Below are 16941 nucleotides of genomic sequence, written 5' to 3'. Positions count from 1 at the left end.
TGGTGATTTAGAAATCACCAGATGAGGGAGTTGATGGGGCAAGGTAAAGAACAAAATGTTGTTCAAACTTGTGAAGTTAATCTCTCAATAACAATGTAACCAAATTAAAAGCTTGTGGTGAAATTATTAATCAACTTAAATGCAATCATCAGTACACGCGGGATAAAACTAATGTGCTTTATGTTGCAAACGCAAAAGAAAATAATAAACTAACCTTGTCTATTGTCTTTGTCAGTATTAAACGCGGCAGTAAAGTTAATGGCATGTGCTTATTTTATGTGCTTATGTTATGCCTTTTGTGATAAAAGCTTATGGATTTCGTGCAGTTCCTGGAGGAAGAGTAATTATAATGCTGTCTACTTGTGCTTCTGCTAGGTAACACAATTAACATGGTTAATTAGTAAAGGGGGAGGGTAACAGAATGGGTCTCAATTATTTAATTAATTGATGTCTTGTGTTTGTTTAATAATAGTTTCCGAAGTCAGGCCTAAAAGATGGTTCAGAAAATATGGCTGACAGAGCTGCAGACGCAAAAGCTTGTCCAGAGTGAACTTTTCACACATGCGCAGCTGAGAAGATTTTTGCTGCATTGTCATCGTGAATTAAAAAGCAGCCTCTTTGGTTGTGTTGAATGTGCTCATGGAAAGATGACCCAAGGACAGGAACTTGATATACCAGCCAAGGTTAGGAAGTGAAATGTACAAAACTCCAGGAAAGTTACTTTCTTGAGGAAGCTGAATTAAAAGACAATAGGGCTTATGTAAAGCCTGGACTTGGTCTAGAGTCGGACATGACCTAACAATTTATCGTGGACTGACACAGGACAGTCAATGAAAAGCACGGATTTTCATGAAAGAATGTAAAATGTAGAAAGTTTATCTAGAAAGAAAGGTATAAAGTCTGACACAATGAGCAAGGAAAAAACTCTTACTTTCCGATTCCTGAGTGTAGTGACATGCTGATGGACCTTTGGCGCATGTAAGGACAGCAGACTTTTAATGATTTTTCCCTTTCAGGTAAAGAAAGAAATAGTCAGGGAAATAGATTTAGGGAATGGGAACTGTTATTTTGCTAATAATTCATGTTTCTGAGCTTGCTTTGATATGTCAGTCTTAATTTCATATCACTATTAAATGCTGCTTTCTTCCTTGCAAAATAAAAAAAAGATTCTAAAACGTAAATGCTTTTTCCTTATGAAAAATAAAGATAATAAAATTAGATTTTAAATGACAAGCTGGTCTTGTTTATTCATGGTCTAGTTTCCATCAGTTGATCCAATCGCCTTAAGTGATTTGATTTATGAGAGATAATATGTTTAATATCATGTTAAAGAAAGATAATCTGCAGTTGTATATAATAATGTACATATTTTGTGAATAGATTTATTAATCAAATCACCTGATTCAGTTGCTCAAAAATTGTCTCATTGGTGTTATGGGCCTGTATCAGTGTTTAATGTTTAATGGTGAGTATTGAGGTGTTAGTTAGCGTTTGTGAGACAGTTTTTCAATCAGAGCGCTGGATCACGCTCCACGCCGACATCGACGTCGCTCCTTGCACCGTGATTCGAAGGTACCTTTCGTAAGTTACACAACACACTGCCTTCATCCCACATTGCCGCCTTAGCCTGCTAGCGCCATCGACTCCGGTTCGTCAGCTGACTACAGTGCCTTTCACAACAACGACGGCGCTGCTTGCACCATGACCTGCCAGCACCACGACAAGCACCGCACCACTTCACACGGCAGCCCCGGTCTCACCAACGCCTCTGGACAGCCGTCACCGAGCCGCTGCCTGCACCGTGACCTAAGAGCACTGCACGCCATACTGCTGCACTTCGCACCACAGCCCTGACGCATGTTGACGTCGGCGCTCCTGACTTCAACCGCGAAAAGTTTGACCTGTAAAGCGTGTGACTTAAAGGGCCCGACAACTCCTGCATCGACCTCCAGAATCGACGCTTGCCGATGCTGGCTCTTCGGATCTCAACTAGAGGTCGCCGACGCCCTGCATTTGTAAAGGTACATTTTTGCAAGTCTCCCCAACACGGTAGCTGGCCCGCGATGCCGCGGTCAGCCAGAACTCTTTGGATTTGTTGTTCACGATGCCCTGTTAGCCCCAGACGGAGCTATCGATTTCAAGGAACTGTATTATAAGTCTATTGTTGATTATTTACATGTCTGAGAACTGTTTAGTGGATTGTTATTGTTTTTTGTCTTGTTTGCACAGATAAAATATTGGCTATTTTTCTAAAACTGGTATGGTGTTCTTTTGTAGTGTTTTTACTGTATTACCGATGGTTATGTACAAATGCTTTACAAACTGCGTCTGAGATATGTCTGGCTGCTCGTGCCTAGCTACCAAGGAGGTAAGCAGGGGTTATTTCAGTAGTGTTTCCCCCTTAACCTGACTAGGAAGAAGGGTCCCTACTTAGACAGGGTAACAACTTGCCAGCTAGAGACTCCCATTTCTAACACTCTTGCACTAGCTGAGTAAAAATCTTTTCAACATTTTATGCAGTCCTGATATCAGATAGTTTTCGATCTACAATTGCAGTCAGTGGATCTTCGGGGCGGCAAGTCCGTTTTTAAGTTATTTATTAAACACATGCCTTCTTCTTGTAATCAGAGTGCCCCTCAGAAGAAAGAGTGGGTAGGACTCTGGCAGGTCCAAAAAGAGTTTTGTTATAAAGATGCCCCGACCAAGAGGGCGACGCATGTACTAGAGAAGGCCTCGCGGATCCCGGGGGAGCGGATGCTACTGTCAGTTGATGCGGAGAAGGCCTTCGACAGAGTTCATTGGCCGTACCTCGAGCTGGTTCTCAGGAAACTGGGTATCGGTGAGAAGTTCCGCACCATGGTCTTCAACTGTTACAAACGCCCTTCGGCGTCGGTGCGGGTCAATGGGTGTAGCTCCGGTAGTTTTGCCATCGAACGCGGTACGAGACAAGGTTGCCCCCTCTCGCCGCTTCTGTTTGCCCTCTACATGGAGCCGTTTGCTCGGAGGATTCGCAATAACCCAGACGCTATTGGGGTCAAGATGGGCCAATATGTCCACACGGTCAGCCTTTACGCGGACGATGTCTTGCTGACCCTAGACGAACCCAGGAGGTCGCTCCCTGCTTGCGTCCAGGAACTGGACACCTTTGCGCGTGTGGCCGGCTTCAAAATGAATATGAGCAAATCGATGGCGTTGGATGTGTCCCTGGCGGCGGATACCAGGAGGGACCTTCAGCGCCTTTTCCCCATGCAGTGGTCCTCGTCTACGGTGCCATACCTGGGGATCCTGCTGGCGCCCACACTGCCTGAGATGGTGACAGCCAATTACACTTCCCTCGGCAGGAAGATCAAGGAGGAACTTGGCCGCTGGAGCAAGGGCCTTCTGTCTTGGCTGGGCCGCATAGCGGCGGTCAAGATGACGGTGCTGCCCCAGATTCTGTACCTCTTTCGCGCTCTGCCTCTCCAACCCCCTGTGGGTTGGATAAGACAAACGCAGGCTGACATCTCCCGCTTTGTTTGGCAAGGCCGCAAGCCGCGGATGAAGAGGGTCCTCTCCACGCTTGCTCCGGAGGCGGGGGGGTCTTGGTATCCCGGACCTCCGTAAATATTTTCAGGCAGCGCAACTGCGATACTTGGTGGAGTGGAGCAGGTGGGAATCCGACAAACACTGGCTTTTTCAAGACCAGGCGGTGGCGGGCCGCACCCTCCAAGAGGTTCCGTTCTTACGCTGCGCGCATCGCCCTGCTAATCTCTACGCCTCTTTTGTTACGCGGGTCCCCCTGAGGGAGTGGGATGCAGTTTGCGAGGCTCATGACCTGACCACCTTCCCCTCGCCGTTCACACCCATAGTGGGTAACCCGGACTTCTCCCCAGGGATGGAGCCGGGAGCCTTCTCCCATTGGGTGAACGCAGGCTGTAGGGCGCTCTTCCAGATCTATGGGCCGGAAGGCGTTATTCCTTTTCAACAACTTCGGCAGGAATTCGGCCTGACGGAGATGGACAGACTGCGCTATATGCAGAACCGACACTGGGCTCTCCAACCCCAGGTGCACGACACCGCTGCTCGCCAAATCACACCGTATGAGCGGTGGTTGGTGACTCGGACCTCGGATGCCAAGCTGATTACCGATTTGTATAAATTCCTTCAGCCCCCCACGTTCCACTATTATAACCCGGGGAGGGAGCACTGGCACAGAGAATTGGGTAGGACACTCAGCCATAAGGAGTGGGACAAAATTGCATATCGGGCGCGGCACTCTGCATATCACACGGGACTTACGGAGACCTTTACTAAGGTGTCTACCTATTGGTACTACACCCCGGAGAGGCTGTATGAAATGCATAGACACACTGACAAGGGGTGCTGGCGGGGATGCGGACAGGAGGGTACCCTCTCACACATTCTTTGGGCTTGCCCGGTGCTGACCGCTTATTGGAAGGAGGTTTTGGATGAGGTGGATAAGCACTTTGAGATTGAGCTGCCGCGCTTCCCAGCGTATGTTTTGTTAGGCCTTCCCAATGATCTAATGTATCCGTTGAAGTCCCGCAGGGGTAGACAGATTGCAATTGCGCTGGGCTCAGCGGTCCAGAACATTCTTGTCCACTGGCGCACCACCACTGTCCCCTCCATTACGGGTTGGTTGCATAGGCTCTGGCAGGTGCTGGGAATGGAGAAGATGTCGCTTACAGTGGCTGGGGATGTAGATCAATTTGAAGAGCTATGGCAACCCTTCCTAGCACTACTGTCCACGGAATTCCGGGAGCTCACCTGCCCGAGGTACCTTCGACTTCTTAGGCTGACGCCACCGACGACCCCGGTGGATTAGACTGCACGGGGGACAGGATCTTAGGGGATGGGGTGTGGGCTGATTGGGGCGGGTTATCCTAGTACAGGGCCATTGGACGAGGGAGTTGGGGTGTTGTTTTCTTTTTCTTTCTCCTATTGGGGGTGGGGGATCGGAGGGACTGGGTTGTGCTTTGATGAATCGCTGATGGCTATCCGCGCTCGGCTTTAGATGGGGTGTTGAGGTGCACGCGAGGGTCACACAGATTGCTTATTTGCCTTACATTTGCTGTATTTTTCTTCTGGACCACCGGACTACTTTTCACCAACGCTCCTGAGATGCACTTCTTCCTTTATTGTACTGTATGTAACCGTAACCTCCTATTCCCCTCCCCCATGATTTTCTTTTGTCTTAATAAAAATGCTTTAAACCTAAAGATGCCCCACCAGTAGCAACACTACCTTTTTGCTCAGCCTCGCTGTTCCGCCATCCAGTCTAACTCATGCAACATTCAACCATAGTTATAGGTTTTCTGCTAAATTCATCAGGATAAAACCCTTACACATTTATGAATGAGGTATCTCTCACCTGTCGATAGGCAGGTGTAAGCCAAACAAGTTAACATCAGCAAGGTGTCTGTATAATCCAATGCTAAACCCATCTTATTATGGTGTCTTGCAACGCTTTGGACTGTAGCATTGCAGTAGTATATTTCAACCTAACTCGCAATCTTTTCTCACCTGGACATCCCATTTTATTAAAATATAGAAGGTATGTATATTTTTTGTGTTTGTTATTAAAATCAAGATTAAAAATGTTATCTACCACATATAGGGGCCCATTAGGATGGCAGGCGGTTCGCCCCCGCCGGGCCAGCGGTAGCCACAGCCGGCACGGCGAGGGCAATCCACCCACCATCCTGCCATGAATGACCCCCTACCACATTAGGATGGTCTTCCCATTCGTCGGTTTTCCGCCGGTCTACTCGTCAGCCGGATGGATAACTGCCACAATATGGTGACAGTGTCTGCAAGACACCGCCATCCATATTATGATTAGGGCGAGATGAGCCTATGGAAAGGCATGCAGTTTTCGCCTGTGGGGGCCCGTTGTTGGCCCCCTGGGTGTTGGAGGGGTGGGGAGCGCACTTGAGGGGTACCTGTGGTACCCCCCTACATTGACATGGTCGAGGTGGCAGGGGCTGTGCAGTGCTTGTCACCTTGTGCATTCCAATGCACAACATGCGTTACCAGCATTGTGGCGGGCGGTGCTGTGAGCACCTCCCACCACAATGCTGGGCATGGGGGATGCCACTCAGGCAGTGGCATCCTAATTGCAGATGTAGGCCGCTGCGCCCCTGGCGGACGGTCCCGCATACCATTACGGTGGCGGCACCGTAATGATGCCCCTTGTGTGGTATGGAATATAGTTAGTGTTATGATCTTAATCAAAAAAAATTCTTTGAGCAATGTTTTATACAAACACGTTTTTTGTCAAACTTTTGATGAGTAATTTAGAATTTGATTTTATAACTTGTGATTTATTATAAAGTCATAATCATAATTTAACATTTCATTTGTATTTTAAAAATGATGAAATATTTGTATGAAAAGCATGAATTTGGCGAAGTGTATAATTTAAATTTTGGGATTCAACTTTTTTAATTTTACAAATTTGACGTATAGTATTTATTATGGATTATGTCGTTTACTGGGAAATTTGTCAAGTAGTATTTTTTTTTTTTTTTTCAGAACAAAGTCAAGTAGTATTTTAATGTTAGCTTAATTACAAAATATTTTTAGGGTTCAATTTAAAATATTGTGTTTATTTATTTGTTTATTCAATAAGTGGCTCTCCTTCCGTCCCTATATTACAGCACTAGCAGGGATGTATTTTTCATTGCTAATTGCTAAATTCTTTGAAAAAGATATTAAAGTTTGTCCAGCTTGTATCATGGAAAACTATTATTCATTTGACGATCATGCTCCAACTTGATTATGTTAATACCTTGTTTCTGGCCTTCTGAGCTATTTGATTAGACACTTGCAAATTGTACAAAATGGTGTCGCCAAATTGGTACTGAATGTGCCAAGATGACTCTGCTTAAAGAATTAGACTGACTCCCAATTAAGAAATGGATCATCTTCAAAAGCCCTGGCTATTGCATTTTGCTCCTTTTACAGGGCGGTTCATAACTATTTATGCAGAAGGCTCTATCCTTATGTGCTGTCTCGTGAGCTTAGATCCAGAGAGGTCCTTTTGATTTGAACTCCTAGGTTCTGTTGTAATACTAAGGGTGGGTGCTCTTTCACCTATCTGGCCCACAAGGGCTTGTAATGAGTCCCCTTTATTTCTGCGTCAGATTTCCATGAGCTGCATTTTAGTAAGGATCTAACGACTTGGCTATTTAACAACTGTTGCTGGGGTGTTTCCTTCTTTCTTCTAGCCCCGGGACACCTGGTTGGAAGCTGTGCGCTTTAAATGTTTTATTGATTTGGATTTTAATGTATTTATTTATATGTATTTTCTATTTTGGTTATCTTTTCATTTTGTTTTTTATAGGTTGTGCGTTTTTTAGGGGTGTGGGTGGATGGGGTTTTAATTATGACTTTTTGAAAATCAATCAATCAATCAGTCATTTGTTAAGCGCACTACATATCCGTGAGGGTCTCAAGGCGCTGCGGGGGGAGGTGGGGGCCGCTACTGATCGTACAGCCAGGTCTTTAGTGTCCTACTGAAGGTCAGCATGTCTTGGGTCTGTCGTAGGCTCAGTGGGAGGGTGTTCCATGTCTTGGCGGCGAGGTGGTAGAAGGATCTCCCACCGGTGGTTGTTCTTCTGATGCGTGGGACAGTGGTGAGTGAGAGGTCGGAGGAGCGTAGCTGGTGGTTGGGGGTGTAGAAGCAGAGCCGTCTGCTGAGGTAGGCTGGGCCTGTCTTGTGGAGTGCCTTGTGTGCGTGGATGAGGAGCTTGAAGGATATCCTCTTGTTGACGGGGAGCCAGTGCAGGTTTCTGTGAATAAAATTCTTAAAAGTTTGAATTGATGAATTAATTATTTTTCTGTTTTTTTAATGGAGATTCAAGTGTTTTTGGGTGTATAATTAATTGTATTCTGTAATTTGCAGGTCACAGGGTTCATTGGGAGATGTATGGGTAGTATTTTAATGTTATGTTAATTTTTGGGGGTGCTGAATTTCTAATTGCTGTGTTTGTTGGCTAATAAATATTTTTTTATAGTTTTTTTTTATTTGGGTGTTTCATTTTTTATATGTTAAATCATATGGGATTTTAAAAACGTTTTAATTTTTATTAATTGTAAAGGATGTCGTGATTTATGTAAAATTGTACTGTGTAAGAGTCTTAAAATGTACAAAACTATTTATCTTAATTTTCTAGGTTTAACTAGTGTGTTCAACACCACATTCTCATCTATACTCTTACCCCACTGTTTGTGAGGGCTGGAGTTCGAAATGTTAATACAACTGGAAACCCCACCACAACCACCCACCAATGTGTGCACTCAAACACTATGGTGCGGTGTAGGAAGGTAGGATCCTTCTGCATGGTTATCCCCACTTTTAGCCTGGTGCTAAGCTGTTATTGACTAGTCTGACTGGGACCCTTCTAATCAGGACCTCAGTCTTTCTGCTTTCTCCCTAAATTGTTATGTTCAGTACTTAGGTACATCCCAGATTGGATTCTGGGGTACCCTTATTAGTCCCTAGTATAAGGTACAAGATCCCCATGGCATAGATATGGTTCCCAATGGGCTGAAACATTCATTATGCCACCCATGGGAGACCATTCAAACTTTAACTACCGGTCTGACGTTGCAGCCTGTGTAAACTGGTGCTAGCACCACTTACTAAAGATATAGGTTTGCTATATCTATGGTCGCTGGACTTAAAATCTATAAGTCGCCCCTATAGCAGGCCTTTGCAATCCTCAAGGCAGGGTCTTGGTTCTAAGGGAGAGGGTGCCCCTGCATGAACAAGACTTCCCTACAGCATACGGAGTCCATTCTCTCGGGTAGTCATTGAAGCAGCCGTATACCGTATTGAGAGGCACCCCGTAATTACGCGATGACCATCTCGAAACCGGCTGCCACGAATCCTATCATGTTTGGCATCAAACATGTTGGAATCATATACCCCCACACTGTTAACAGTGTGGAGGTATGATTTCAAGCACTGTAAGACCCCTCCTTTATCCTCTCCATGTCCCCGGTACCACTCTTCCAGACCCGGACAGCTCAAAATGGTTGCTGCCGACCAGAGACACGATTCTGCCCTCCTGCTACTGAGCCAAGCTTGAGCAGAGGAAGGTAGAACAATAGGCATCCTGTCACAGGGAGGTGAACCCACCTCCCAGACAGGATTTAGTGTATTGGGGCAGGGTGGGTGCTCTTGCCAGCGCCACTCAGTCTGCGGGAGGGGCACATTTGGTGTCCCCATGCATAGTCCAGTTCAAACCAGTCCTGGGAGCCGTTGGCTCCTGCTCTGGCTTGAAACTGGACAAAGGACATGGGAGTAACCTCCCCCCTGTCCGCCCCCCCCCCCCCCCTGGGAGGGTCCCCTGAATCGTCCCAACCCTTTCCTAAGGGTACTTAAGGGTTTACTTTTGGGTGGATCCGTAGATTTGTCGTGGGATAAAATTCAGATCAAACACCACTTCTTCTAAATTCTGGACACTCTGGACTTCACTGGACTTCCTTTAGGCTCAACTTTGTCTCCCTTCCAGTCTGCTACATCGTCTGTGAGTGTGCACCATACAGAAACCTTCCAAGGCCTGTGGGCATCAAAGTCACCTGAAGGAATCTCCCTTGGAGTGAAGGAGTCACTCCCCAGCATTCCCAGGCACCGCCGCTAAGTCAACCGGTCTGCTGATCCTGAGTGCCTCTGGACTCTGCAAAGCTCCTGAGGGCTGCCCTGCCCTCTCACCAAGTTTGAGGCCAGTATCCCTTGAGTGGGCTGCAATAACCAAACCCCTGTGCACCGCGTCAACTTGCAGTTGCAAATGCTTGTTGGCTTCCTTCCAAGAAGATGGTCGGCCTCCAAGTAGCCCCAACCTCAAGCATCTCCTGTGACCAGAATCTTCAGCAACACTGCACTGTGTGCATTGTGGCCTGCCTCTTTTGGTGAGCTGCATGAGGTCCTCCAGCGACTCCAGTGCCTCCGGCCTGTGGGTCCATTTGAGGGTCACCTTTACTTCTGTTGGGCTCTCCTGATTGCTTGGGGCCTGCTCTGGCTCCCCTGCTTGTGGTGAGTACCCTGGACCGTGCTGGTCCCGACATTGCACCTTCTTCGACTTCTGCATGGGTTGCATTTGCCAAGGCTTGTTAGTGCTCCGGCCAGACACCGACCTCTCAGCAATCGACATTTGACATGGAACAGCTTGTGTATGGCTCCTGGTCTTCCTCAGCATCGCCTGGTCCTCATAGCTGCAGAGTCAAAGTCCTTGTCAACTCTCCTTCAACTCCCGACATCGGTGGGAATCCGTCTTCCAGATCTCCTGGTCACTCCTGCGTGACATAGACTCTGTCCCCTCTGCTTGCAGGTACCTCTCAATTAGAATCCACCTTCGGAATACAACGGACACTTTCTCCTCCTTAAGCCGCGTCGCTTTCCTGACGTCCTCCATTGGATTCGACGGCGGTTTCCGACACCACTTCACACCTGGTTTCCCTGGTGTAGGTAACGTGGGTACTATGGTATCCACGGGTGGGATGGCTCTGCAACCTTCTGTCTTCCACTGGGTTCTTCAGGGTCCACTGGGAAGGGTCCTTAATCTTTAAAAATCCAACTGCGACGTACATGTAGACTTGTACAGAGCACGCAATTGTGTTCTTACACTGCACACACTCACCTTGGGTAGTTCCTTAGGTCCCCAGCACTTTTATGTCCTCTCGACATGATCTTGACTCGAGTCGTGGTTCTTATAGAACTTTCTTAGTATATGGTTTGGTGCCCCCTGGGGTAAAAATGTGATTCCCATCACTTCCGGGTCACGCCCAGGACCCGGGACCAATTATGGTCGAGGCACGCCTGTCGCGTCATCACCGTGCGTGACAGGCTTGCCTCTCTGGTCGTGAGGGGCTTGCATGCCCGCCATACTTTTGGCGTGGCTGATGCCGGCCCCACCTTTCTCTTCGCTCACGCCAACACACGAGGACACAGCCTCAACACTCAGGGGCCCTCTTACAAAACACACACTAAACTACTACTTACAAGTCACAACAACTTTCATACCTCATAGCTAGCGCTTTCAGCACAGCTCCCCAGCTCCCCAGCATCACGACCACCTCCCACCACACAAAGGAGGCAGCTCTGCGGTGTACAGGCATGTCTCAATTCACGCAAAGGACTGTCTACCTTCTTCGATCCAGGTGCCCCTCACTCTAAACGGTGAGGGATTGCAGTCGGAGTTACAGAAAGATTCACTGAACACTTTTCCCATCCAATCACAACTATTATAAATTATGTTCAAGACTTACTAGTCGAGCTGCGGTTATTGCAGATAGATAAATACATCTTTTCCAAAGAAAATCTTGCAGCACCTTGCATTGCAGGGGACTAGATCACGATTCTGGGTGTTTAAGAGCCCTCAAGGATAGCACATGTTTATTGCCCCTATGGAACCGCCACAGTGCTCAGGCTTCAGTGGTGAAGAGTGCTGCTGCAACCAACCAGGAAGCAGACTTACTTAGCAGCCACTTGTCTAGGTATGCTGCCAGGTAGAACTTGGTTAACTCCTTATCTGGAGTGAGTACTGTGTCCAGCCCTTTGTTTTCTTTCCTCCTGCTTATTTGTTACTTTCTCTGTTAGACATGCATAAGTAGAAGAATGAAAAATAAAACATCTTACTAGTTTACTAGTTTACTCCCACTGCAGGGCAACCTTCCAATAGGGCACTGGGCACATGGTTCAGTGCCTGAATTGGAAGTGTGCAGCAACAGCAGTTGCATGTTCTCCAGCCCTTATGGTTTTCTTTTTTTTAATTAATCACTGCAAGCATCCATTTGTTTGTGCTCCTCCTGACTAAGGACATGTCTTTCATGTTGAAACCGTGGAGAGAATGTTTTGTTTCAAGTCTGTGCTCTGGGCACTGTTCGTACTTGTGGACAGCAGATGGTCTACCTTTACACACTCCTGCCGGTGATACTAAAAATATAGAGATCAGCATGCTCACTATATGCTTCAGTGCACAGGTCCTACCCAATGTGGATATCTCTGCACTTGAAATTGTATTGTAAATATTACAGCTGGTAATCATGGTTTGGCAGCACAAAAACACAATTTCCACATTGCTTATCAAGCGCTGTGGAGAGACACGTGTTAACTGTTTCATTCACTCATGCCTATTTGTTTTTACCAGTTTGTATTGAAAGGTAACAGTTACATACCTCATATTATTATAATTATCTTTGAATGCTTGAAGAATGTATTGGGTTACACAGCACTAATTGTAGCATATCCTTTTAGAGGTTGTTTCCATGTACTATGTATGATCTGATGTTACTAGCAGGGGAGTAGCTACGATTGGCGCAGCAGGTGCTGTGGTACTGGGCCCAGAGCCATGGAGGGCCCATTGAAACCTGTATTTTAGTTGCCCAACAACAGTCAAAGTGGTCCTTTTCTTGGCTTGCACCAGGGCTCATGGCATCTTTTCAATGGTACTGGCTATTTACACTCTCCAATCTGCATCCTGCTCTTTCCAAACAGATGCATAAACCCGAGCTAAATGTCACTTCTAGCACTGATAGAGGGTTGTATTTTTAGCAAGAAAGTGGATTTGCGCAGCACCTCGCACAGATAAGACGTTCACAAACAAGATAAACTGCATGCTCCTAAAGTGTAGGTCAGCAGTCAAGCATGTGATGAAATAGCAAAAACTATACCATTACATGAAATTGGCACTTGTTTTCTGACTGAATACTGGCTTAACGACCACTCTGAGGAACAGGAATAACCCACTTACTGGGTCTCGGCGGCGGGGGAATCGCCCAAGTCTTCCATACACTTCATACGTAGTAAAAGTAGACACAGGAGCCTTCATCTGCAGGAGGAACCCATATTTATTCAAATAGCCCGGGCTACAGAACAGAGTCCCAAGCTTGTCAGAAACAAGACAGAGGAGGCTGTTGCTTTACTCCGCAGCTTACAAGCCTTTCATACCTTTTCCTTCTGGTCTTTTGGCTGTTAGTTCATTGTCCAATCAGGGCAATGTTTGCAGTTGATAACCAGATCCAGACGACGTTTGTAGATGGTGACTTGGTCAAGGCTTGGTACACAAATCATTGTTCACTCGGCTTGAGCAAGGCTCATTCTTTCAGGTCATTGTTCACTCAACTTGATCAAAGCCCGGTCTTTCAGGTCATAGTTTAATCACCCTGATCAAGGCCCGGCAGTCAGATCATTGTCCAGATAACCTGATCAAGGTGTCAAGGATGTTTACCAGGCTGGGAGCAGGAGATGGAAAACAAATCATTTACACAGGGTGTGAGTGTCTCATGGCTTTCTGTTTAAACTGCAAGAACAGGGGGGTTGAGTGTGCGACAGTTCCTGGGCAGAAATGACTGCCTGTAAGATGGCTGTTGTCGTGTTAGTTAGATTTTCCTCAGGCATCAGCAGAAACAACCAGGTGGGTCGTATGGAAGTGTTAGACACGAGATGGCAATGAAAAAATAATGGAGTCCCGGTACAAATGATGCCGATCAGTAGAACACTTTTCCTCAGACCCTCATGTTGCCATTGAATGGCAAATACTTTAAGAAATGTCAATGTTGATAAGGTTTCTTGTTGGAGCATCAATATCATATTGGTGTTGTGAATGTTAGAGGGTGGAGGCTTGATGGTCTGGACACACATTGTACAGAGCACTGGTAGGCACTGAAAGCACAAACAGCAGGAGACCAGGGCAGTTACTCCCAAGGCAAGGAAGATGAGGATCCTCCACCCCCACTGGGAAAGGAGGCCCCATATCCAGCCTGTGAGGGACCAGTTGCCTTCATCCAGATGAATTTCGGAAGAAAGGCGATGCAGACGTTGGATGGCATCGTACACTGTAGGTGTGTTGTCTGGGATGTACACGCAACAGCGGGAGCCGATCAATTTACACACACCGCCACGATCAGCAAGGATGACATCTAGCACCATGCGGTTCTGAAGCGTTATAAGGCGGTTCGCCTGTAGCTCTGCAGTGATGATGGAGCGGGCACCAGCTGTTACTGTGATGGTGGCTTCAAGGACCCTGGTCAGTCCTCGTACTGCCCGACTGCTGGCCATGGGCCTGCAGAAAAGAAGGAACCCTTTAAAGAAGTCCCCGGTTTCCTGGCCTGCTGTATCCTCGGCTGATATGATGCCCCTACGTGAGTGGCGCAGAGCGCCCTTCATTGACAGGTGATAACCTCCATGGGTAGAATACGTTGGTGGAAGGGGGAAGGCCAGATAGCAGGTACCAGACCAGTTACGGGGGAGCCAAGTGTAGGCGGCAGTGCCACAGATGAAATAGGTGTTGGGGGATGCCACCAGCTTCAGAGGAGATGTAGAGTTTAAAGCTTTTCTGATATCACACGTACTGGTACCAACTTTCTTAGTCCCTAGGCCATGAATGCAGACACAGCCTTGCACATTTATGACATTCACAGTGTCTCGTTCATCAGGCAGTATCCTTCTTGTGCGTAATCTGGAAAATGTTTGTTGATTAGTTGAGTTGAATACTACCATCTCACTGAGTTCATCTGGTGATAGTAGCGATGTGGATGAGCTGGTCGGGCAAAAAGGAGCATTGACATGGCCAGATCTGTTCCGCCAGAAGTCATCCTGAAATGTTCCAAGGGCAGAATTGGCAGTACCATTGACAGTGTAGGCCTCCTGCATCAACATCCACCATGCAAGACAAGACCCAGAGATGGAAAAGGGGTAGGGAAAGAATGGGACAGGGTATATCATGGAATGCGGCATCAGTCCACAAACACAGCAGTTCGAAGTGTTCATGATCAGCTGGTGATGATGCAACATTTGGATTAAGGTGTTATTGAAGAATTCTGCACGGCGGGGTAATTCGTGGGCTGGTAGCGTGAAATACTGGTGTACTGCAGGAGTCGGGGTAGGAGTTGGTGAGTTAACAGGGTGATAGATCAGTAACAGCCAACCAAGGGTAGACAGGATGAGGGAGACAAACAGTGTTACCACGGTGGCCATTAAGCATTTACTATGTCGGAGAATAACATATTGTTTCTGGATTCTGGTGTTTTGGACGGCAGGCATTGTGCTAAGCCAGGGACCTCTAGTGGCTGTCTGTGATTGGTGGTTGCTACACTGGGCAAAAAAGTCAGCGAATTAGCGGATTTTCCCACGAAATCGCAGATTTTTTTGCGATTTCCATCTACTCAACTGGAGTACTTTCTACTGGCTAATCAGTAAGTGCTACCTCGTTGGGTAAATGTATAGTGCTTTTCCTACACTGCAGCTGCGTAAAGGGCCAGAAGATTTGTCTCCACTGACCATGTGTGCCTGTAACTTTGCCACCGCGCCAAAAGGCGCCGAGGTCCCTTGAGTGAGCTGTCCATCATAGTTGGGAAAGGGCGGGAAGACGTTTGATACCACTAGTGTGTGGTGCGGGGCTTCTATGCGTGTCAACATGCCTCTTCTGTATAAGGTCAGAGAGCGAGCAGGGCAGCAGGTGAGGAGAAAGCAACCTCCTGGTCACAGGAACGGGGATTGTGCTCGAGAAACTCATGGATGCAAAGACCTCCCTCGGGTATTACAGATAATTTTCTACAGCAAATATGGGGTTGAAGCACCCTTGCCCAGCCTCGACCGTGCTCACTAATGTTTTGGGCTGAATAAAACGTTACTGAATTTGAGCTTCAACTCGGGCACCTGCTTTATTTATATCTGTAAGTGCTTCCTTTTTTTGTGACAGGAGCCTCGTGCCAGAATGAATCCTGCCCTGCATAGTTATCCACGAAGATGCCACCGTTTTGTACAATACCTCTACTCAACTGGAATACTTTGTACTGACTAATCCAGTAAGTGCTACCTCGTTGGGTAAATGATAGTGCTTTTCCTACACTGCAGCTAAGTAGGGCCAGAAGATTTGTCTCCACTGAACATGTGTGCCTGTAACTTTGCCACAGCGCCAAAAGGCGCCGAGGTCCCTTGAGTGAGCTGTCCATCATAGTTGGGATAGGGCGGGAAGACGTTTGATACCCTAGTGTGTGGTGCGGGGCTTCTATGCGTGTCAACATGCCTCTTGTGTATAAAGGGTCAGAGAGCGAGCAGGGCAGCAGGTGAGGAGAAAGCAGGCTCCTGGTCACAGGAAAGGGGATTGCGCTCGAGAAACTCAGGGATGCAAAGACCTCACTTGGGTATTACAGATAATTTTCGACACCAGTTTGGGGTTAAAGCACACTTGCCCAGACCGTGCTCACAAATGTTTTGGGCTGATTAAAACGTGACTGAATTTGAGCTTCAACTCGGGCACCTGCTTTATTTATATCTGTAAGTGCTTCCTGTTGAGGTTTAATTTTTGTGACAGAAGCCTCGTGCGTGGTGCGGGGCTTCTATACGTGTCAACATACCTCTTGTGTATAAAGGGTCAGAGAGCGAGCAGGGCAGCAAGTGAGGAGAAAGCAGCCTCCTGCTTCCTGTTGAGGTTTAATTTTTGGCCCACAGGAAGCACTTACAGAGTTAAGGTAGGTGCCTGAGTTGAAGCTAACTTTGTAACCATTTTAGAATGGCACCAGCAATCACTCTGGCAGCTTGCCGGCGCCATTCTAAAATGGCTACAAAGTTAGCTTCAACTCGAGCACCTGCCTTAACTGTGCATACTGTGGACAAAAAAAAATTGCGCATTTTTCGGCAATTTTGAGTGATTCGCGGATCTCGAAATTGCTGAAAATTCGCAAATTTTGCGAGTGGAGTGGATTTTGCACCCATACCTACTGGGCACAGGTGCCAAGGGCCCTATGGTGTACCTTAGTCTAACACACAAGCACTACTCTCAGTTCACAGCCGTACAGCCTATAGGCACATGGCAAAGTCAAGGGCAAGCCTTCCCTCGGGGGCGCAAGTTCTATCGGTCGGAAGTAGGGACAGTATGGTCGGGAAACAATTGTTCTTGGTGTTGAGCAGAGTTAAGGGAGGGTTCCACCCTT

General features: G+C 47.1%; 1 protein-coding gene across 1 annotated transcript; it reads right to left on the bottom strand.

Annotated features, from left to right (window-relative positions):
- Positions 1-602: 602 nt before the first annotated feature.
- LOC147717436 (uncharacterized) lies at positions 603-15049 on the bottom strand. Its single transcript, XM_086919851.1, has 2 exons — positions 13934-15049; positions 603-734 (listed from the first exon to the last, which is right to left on the bottom strand). Exons 1-2 carry the CDS (start codon positions 15047-15049, stop codon positions 603-605), a joined length of 1248 nt encoding a protein of 415 aa, XP_086775977.1.
- Between the last annotated feature and the right edge of the window lie 1892 nt (positions 15050-16941).

The sequence above is a fragment of the Lissotriton vulgaris genome, chromosome 5 (assembly GCF_964263255.1).
Source record: "Lissotriton vulgaris chromosome 5, aLisVul1.2, whole genome shotgun sequence".
In the NCBI taxonomy this organism is placed as follows: Eukaryota; Metazoa; Chordata; class Amphibia; order Caudata; family Salamandridae; genus Lissotriton; species Lissotriton vulgaris.
Note: the sequence above shows the minus strand (reverse complement) of the source record. Positions and strands in the feature narration are given on the sequence as shown.

Bases quoted from the DNA above. Each gene is read 5' to 3' on its own strand.
- LOC147717436 (XM_086919851.1), bottom strand. From the start codon at position 15,049: ATGCCTGCCGTCCAAAACACCAGAATCCAGAAACAATATGTTATTCTC. The intron at 735-13,933 runs GTGCTAGATGTC...CTTTTAATTCAG, and splicing joins TAACGCTTCAGAACCGCATG to CTTCCTCAAGAAAGTAACTT.